We start from the raw sequence: 7245 nt of genomic DNA, 5'->3' as shown, positions 1-7245 counted from the left end.
TAAAACAACAACAACAACAACAACAACAACAACAACAGCAGCAGCAGTGTAAACCAACAGAATTGTGCTTGGCAAATGCATATGTAATTAATCAAGGATCATTTAGGACTGATATGAAATATTGCTCCTCACAGATGCTCTGAAAATTTGTTCTTCGTCTGCTGCCCCATGACCAGTTGCTTAGATACAAAATAATGAAATAACAGATATTTTTATCCATGGAGTCATTCTGGAGCCACGTTGGATGGTATCACCTCCCTGCAGGCTGGCTCCTGCTGAGCCTGTTCAGGTACCATCCTCACACTGACACTGCCACCATCTGTGGTGCTCGGGTTCACCACGCGGAACTTCCGGTGAGCTGGCCGTACAGCTCTAAGAAACTGCCTCTTAAAGGTCTCACTTAGCATGATATAGAGAAATGGGTTAATGCAGCTGTTAGCATAGCCCATGCTAATTGCAATATTATAGGCATAGGAGAACGCTATGCTCGGCTTCTGCACCCCCAGGTGCACCAGTTGGAGGATATAGAAAGGAGCCCAGCAGATAAAGAAAGCGAGGCAGATGGCCACTGCCATCCGGGTCACTTTCCTGGTGCGCACTCTCAAACTCCGTGGAGGCAGAGGCGCCACACTTGTGGACATGTGTTGGAGGATCTTGAAGAATATTCGACAGATAATGACTAAGGGTATCGCAAAGGCCAAGAAAAACTGGTAAAGTGTAAACCAGTATGTATCTGTAACTGGATCAGGCAGAAGCAGAGCACAGGCCACTAGCCCATCTGGGAGAGGCATCAGGCCGGCATACATCCACACAGGGATAATGGTGAGTAAGGACAAAACCCACACCAGCCCAATGACCAACACAGCCACACAAGGCGTGCGGACATAGTTGAAGCGAATGGGATGCACAGTAGCTAAATAGCGGTCAAAGGTCATTGCAGTGAGGATATAAGTACTGACAATCTGGCTGTTGGAATCGAGCGCAGTGATGACCGTACACATCGCGGCTCCAAAGTGCCAGGTACCGTTGCCCAGCAACTGGTGAATGAGAAATGGCATCCCGAGGAGAAACAGAAGATCAACAATTGACAGATTTAAGATAAAGATGTCTGGAACTGTTTGCTTGGCTCGACACTTGGTCTTCTTCATAATGGTGTACATGACAATACAGTTCCCAATGATGCCCAGAAAGCAGATAATGCCAAAGATGACAGGTAGGATGGCACCACAGTGAAGAGCACCATCTTCTTCTGGAGACCAAAAATGGGGGGAACAGCAGTTAATGTGGAAATATTACAAATTAGCTTTACATCTTAAAAATACACAAAAATACAATTTAGAACTGTACGGATACAGCATGAAATACTGTATATCTAAGTACCACATAATAAAAGTAAGAATTTTAATAAATTTAAATTCATGTCCAGGCAGATCTATTTGCTTTACACGTGTATATATCTGCCTATGGTGTCTGCATGCCTTTTTTGTTTGTTTGTTTGTTTGGTTGGGTTTTTTGCTTTACTACTGCAGCAAAGTCGAAGACAGAGAGGAATACAACAAAATACAACAGATTCAATATTATTCTAAAGATATAATTAGAGGTCTAAAAGATCTGTTCTTGTGTTCCAAACTTACAAAATCCTGTTTTGAGAACATATTTATGTCAGTATATTTATGTTTGGGGTTTTTTGTTGTAGTTGTTTTGTTTTTTGAACCATGTGAGGAACTATTGCCTTAATTTAGTTAGGCTTGCACTAATGTTTTTCTTTATTCATGTTTCCATTTCAAACGTATTATTTGGGAAATAGTTATGCGCTCTAACGTGAATTTGTGGAATAGGTTTTCAGACCTCAAAAACACAAGATAATATGAAATAACCGAAGATAAAAGAAAATTACAAGAAAGGAAAACTGAAGCATCATTTTATGTTTGTTTTGTTTTGTTTTGTTTTACATTAATGTTAGACGATTTACACCTCAAACAACGTAGGCCTATTGGGCTGTAATACTGTTCAACCTACCTGTTGTTGAATTGCTGCCATCGATTGAAAAATTTGTATTGTTAAAAAAATCCATGGGGTAAAATCAAAAAGTACATCCAAGTTAAGATATGGCGCCGTTATGACAGGGTGGGCTTTCCAAGTAAAAACATCTGGAGCAGATTGCAGCCGAATCCTAAATTACCTTCTTTCTGTAAAAGAAATCAGCACAACCGTCGTGTTTCTCTCTGTGCGCGCATCAGCGCGCTCTGCGCCCTCAGTGGTAATAACGCAGCTCCTCTGGGAGTTACTGACACTGAAGAGTCCGTGAGAGCATCTTCACTAACAGTAAGCGACGCAGTGTGGAGTTGCGACTGCGCTGCAGGTGTCAGATTAAATAACATTGCTGTGTGCGCGTGTGCGCGTATGTGTATGCCTGTTTATAAATGCGTAAAAGTGTTTCCTTATTAATGCGTGTTTCTCTGAATCTGTTTTAGAGTTTAAATTTTCTATTACCTTCAGTACTTTAGGGTTTCATGAAAAGCAGAGAAAGAACAGCGACTTATGACTCAAAGTTAAAACACGTAGCTTTGAAGCGTTTCAGAGCAGTTACAAACAGGTTCCTACACTCAAAGCCTGCCACTAGATGGCTTTGTTGCCTGTCATTTGGCCGATTCGCGCCTTTCGGGCAGTAAAATAGGATGTGAGCGGTTGACGGTTTGTGTGTTATGAAAAACACATTTAAGCCATCTACACAGTTCAGTTACTAGTTTTGCAACTCAAAGCAACTGATAAAGAAGCATGCATGCATTGTCGATTGCAAGGTGTTCTTCTTTCAGCTTATGTCCTCCGCATGTCCTCCATGAATCTTCTCTGCGCTCTTTTCTGTTTTTCTCCTGCCTGGCAGCTACATGTTCAGCATCCTTTTTCCCAGTTTATCTACTATCTCTCCTCTGCACATGCTCAGATAATCTCAGCCTTGCCTCTCCAACTTTGCCTCCAAAATGCTCTTGTCATGCTCTTGTTACTCACAATGAAATTCTTGCAGTGTGTGTTTGACAGAGACAGAGAGCGAGAGAGTTGGTACAGTATAACAATATCCACAGTATAATCATATAAAGTTTGGCATTTTGGAAACCAAACTTTAGTAGAAGATGGTTATGGCCCATGATGTTTGTGTGCTACAGGAAGAACATGGAATAACAGTAAAATTTTGCATCACACATTAATAAAGTATCAACAGCACCCTTCAAAATGCTTTAGATGACAAAAAATATTTAACTATACATTAACAGGGCACTTTATTCTGTATATATACTTTAAACAATACCACTTATTTACAGCCAATTTACAATCACAAGTGAACTCACCCAAAACAGTAAATGAAGACTTTTTACTCAAGAACTACAGCTTAGACTCTTGGTAAGAGATGCTTGGGAAACACAAAGCTACACAACAGGTGTAGTTTGTGTTGTCCTCTTTGATTTGCCGACTAGAGTGTCTTATTCAACACTGGCCATTAAATATATAGTTGCATGTGCTATAAACTAATACACCATCAATGTGCCACAGTTTAAGGTTCAAGTTTAAGGACTGAAGTGTTGGTTGATTAGCTATTGTTTCTTACAGACAATTCATTTCCCCCAGTACACACCTACAACATTATGAAGCTTGTGGTAACTATTTATTTTCTACTGTGCTGTGATTGTAAATCCAGGCCTTCCTGGTTTCAGTCAGTGGGCTCTATGCTTCAAGTTCTGCTACATCTGTTTCCACCCTGTAGAAACAAGAATGGGTGGATTATTTTATTAAAATTATTTGTCAGCATAATTTTACAATCAAGAAAATGCTTTGTGATGATGGACACCGTGACTGTTTGGTTGAATGAAGAACAATGGTAACCTGGTAGCAGATCTTAACAACACAAGAAAGTGAAGTTGAAATAGTGTTAATTGTTAACATTTAATTGTTTAAAACAAAACACAGTTATAATATTAGGAGACGTGAAAGCAAATGTAGTTTTTCTGTTAATGTTTTGTTTTTCCAGTCAGAATTTTGAATTCTTCCTATGAGAAATCTGCCTTTACTGTTTTTCATTCATTTCTTAAATGATTCTGACAGAAAGGGCATGTTGTTGTCCTTACTTCAGGAAACCTAATTTTTTGCTTCAGCTGTTTTTGGTTTTTGTCCAAGCCAGTAATTTTCCATCAGCCTCTTATTGTTTCCTTCTACTGCTTGATCAGTTGATCAATTGGACTGTTTTAATCTTGAGCCCATAATAAACTAATCATGTTGCTCTAATCTTTCCCCAATAACAGCATCAAATTGTATTTTTTCCTTCCATTTGCATAATAGCACGATATAATAGCAATTGAGAGATGCTCGATTGGACTGAGATCTGGGACATTTGGAATCGACACCTCAAAGCCATTGTCATGTTCTTCGGACCATTACAGAAGCATTTCTGCTTTGCAGCAGGTCGCATCATCCTGCTGCAAGAGGCCACAGCCATCAATCACCTAAGCAACAATGTTTTATAGGTGGTACGTTTCAAGGTGAAATTCACCTAGCCATCCAAATGATGTTAAAACAACGTGGTACTCATGTGCCTATTATTATCACTTTTTGTTGGACACCCTAACTGATCTGCAGATATGCAGCCCCATACACATTAAAGTATGATGCACTGTATACTCTGACACCTGTTGCTGGTTCAACAGTGTTCCTTCCTTGGAACACTTTTCATAGATTATAGACATTTTGGAGATGCTCTGATCCAGTCATCTAGCTTTCACAGTTTGGCCTCTGTCAAACTCACTCAGATCCTTACAAATGCCCATTTTTTCCTTCTTCTAACGCATCGACTTTGAGGACAGAAGGTTCATTTGACTTTGAAACCCCTCTAAATTATAAGGATCCTTACAGAAACAAAACAAACTGAATTTTGGGAAATGTGAGAGTGTGTTAATGCGTAGTGTATAAGAGGTAGTGCTTACAACAGGAGTAATACTTTTTTCTCAGGTTTTATGTACAACAGTGAGTTACTTGGACCCTAATAAGGGAGCAACTTTAAGAGGTGGTCAGCAATCCATTTACCTGTGTGTAAGTAATCAGTGACCTGGTGCCCTGCTCATGCTGTCTGTGTCATGTGAGGGCTGTGTGCAGGCAGGAGTGGTGGTAAGGAGGACCCAGTGTGCAGACACTCGGAGGCAGAAAGTAAACTCAAACTCAGATTTATAGCTAGGAGGCAAACAGATAACTAGCAAAACCAGAAATACAAATAATAAACTGAAAACAACAATAACCTGAACTGGCAAATGGACAGCCCACACAGCAAGATGAGGGTAGATCGTGACACAGACACAGAGAAACACAGGGCTTAAATACACAGAGGGAGCAATCAGGGAATGGGTAACAGGAGGGAAACACAGCTGGGGCAAATCAGGCCTAACGAGACAAGGGGAAGCAAAACCAGATAAGACATAAGACAGAACTCTAACAAAGAAACCACAGAATAGAAATGATAAATAATAAAATAAACTCAAAATCCTGGGTCAACAACCCAGGGATCCTAACAGTCTGTTTGTCAGATTCTGACCTATCTGGGTCCAAATCACTGTAGTCCAATGATCTCAAACATGGCTGCAATTCAGAGATATAATTCAGAAAAGGAAATGAGAGAAAATAGAATAGAAAAGAATAACTACGTACCTATAGACAGATGACATTTGTATTTTGGAAATCAGGCCATTTGAGGGTTATGATACTGTTTATAATGAATGATGTTTACAAAAAAAAAGATAAAAATGATCGTTAGTTACCTAAGATACACAATTGTTGAAACAACATATTGTAGCTCAATAAGTGATCTGTGATTTGAATCTCACCTTTGCAGGCTGCATGTAAATAAGTGTTAGGGTGCTCTATGTGCACAGCTGTGTGGACCATTTAATACCTTTGTGTTTTTTTTCCTTTACTTGTTTACTGTGTTCTCCAGCTTTCATTATACGTTTTTTTCAGTAGAAAATAGCTGAGGCAAAAATCCAGACGTCATCCTTGTTAAGATATTCTTTTCCCATCACTCCTCCTCAGAAACAAAACCGTAGCGAGCAGGTAGCCAGTCTGCTAAAAGACCTTCAGTGTCTTCATAAAAGCCATTCTGGGATTTCCAAATGGAAGCTGTGTCATGTTTTTAGTTTTCCCAAAACAATCTGTAAAAACAAGGTCAGCTTAAGTCTGTATACCCTAAGGCACCAGCTGAATGCTGAAAGGGATTAATGTACCCAAAAAAAAAATACATAAGAAAAGAAAATATAAAATTCTAAACACTTGCCCCCTGTAAATACTACTATGCCAACACAATCTCATTACATCATATAGTCAAAATTATTTTCACCTCTTTGCCTCTCCAAAGCATGAAACGGAGAAGGTAGACTGACTGCTTTGCCATCATATCAGGTTCACCAATTTGGCTTACACTAGCCCAATTCCCTGTTTTAAGGGATTCTCTCATTAGGCGTGATTTTCCTTTGCCAGTCTTTCAGATCCCGTCACATGTAATAATTTTTATTATGGCATATTTCTGTTACATTTAGAGTGAGTAAAACATGCTGTAGACTGCAAACTGCATGAAAAAACAGGATCTGGCTGTTGCTAAGTAAAACAATGTTTCTTACTTCCATTGTTTGTATTGACAACATATATGCATACAGGGAATTACATATGTGTATTTTAAATATGAGGTTGTTTTTTTTTAAAACTTTTATGTGTGTTACAGTAACAGGTTATAACTGTTAAAATATATAACAGTTTGGATGCATGTACGATGTTTTTTTTTAAACATGTGATGAAAGCCCTCATTTCTTTACTAGACAAAGAAATGAATGTTAGACTTGTATTATGTCCACATACATTAAAAGTTATGATAATAATTTTACTCAACAGGGTATTATTATACTATTGATGGGTGCCTGTTTAAAACTTCTAAAGCCCTGGCCCGGTCAACAGTACATGAGTGTCAGAAGCCTACAGCTGTCCTTGTGTATCAGCACAGGTTTGAAGATGTGCACAAAAGAGCGCAAGTAAAACGCAATAATGTAGCCATTAGGAGATGCACATCAAGGCACAAGCTGGTAATCACTTAAGTCCAAGAGGGAATGCACTGAGCTGCTTTAATCAAATATTAACCATGTTAACTGATAGAATAGCTACACTTTTTAAGGAGGTATCTGGAGATAGCTGGGTTTATATGAAAGACTGCAACACCAA

At 39.0% G+C, this 7245-nt stretch overlaps 1 protein-coding gene across 1 annotated transcript; it reads right to left on the bottom strand.

Moving 5' to 3' along the window:
* Positions 1-224: 224 nt before the first annotated feature.
* Positions 225-2074, bottom strand: mchr1a (melanin-concentrating hormone receptor 1a). Its single transcript, XM_005736217.1, has 2 exons — positions 2020-2074; positions 225-1249 (listed from the first exon to the last, which is right to left on the bottom strand). The coding sequence occupies exons 1-2, from the start codon at positions 2072-2074 to the stop codon at positions 225-227; spliced, it is 1080 nt and encodes a 359-aa protein (XP_005736274.1).
* Between the last annotated feature and the right edge of the window lie 5171 nt (positions 2075-7245).

This window comes from Pundamilia nyererei, unplaced genomic scaffold (genome assembly GCF_000239375.1).
Source record: "Pundamilia nyererei isolate P.nyererei 1_Seehausen unplaced genomic scaffold, PunNye1.0 scaffold00068, whole genome shotgun sequence".
NCBI classification, from domain to species: Eukaryota; Metazoa; Chordata; class Actinopteri; order Cichliformes; family Cichlidae; genus Pundamilia; species Pundamilia nyererei.
This window is presented reverse-complemented; position numbering and strand designations above follow the sequence as displayed.

Bases quoted from the DNA above. Each gene is read 5' to 3' on its own strand.
- mchr1a (XM_005736217.1), bottom strand. From the start codon at position 2,074: ATGGATTTTTTTAACAATACAAATTTTTCAATCGATGGCAGCAATTCA. The intron at 1,250-2,019 runs GTAGGTTGAACA...TTTGGTCTCCAG, and splicing joins TGGCAGCAATTCAACAACAG to AAGAAGATGGTGCTCTTCAC.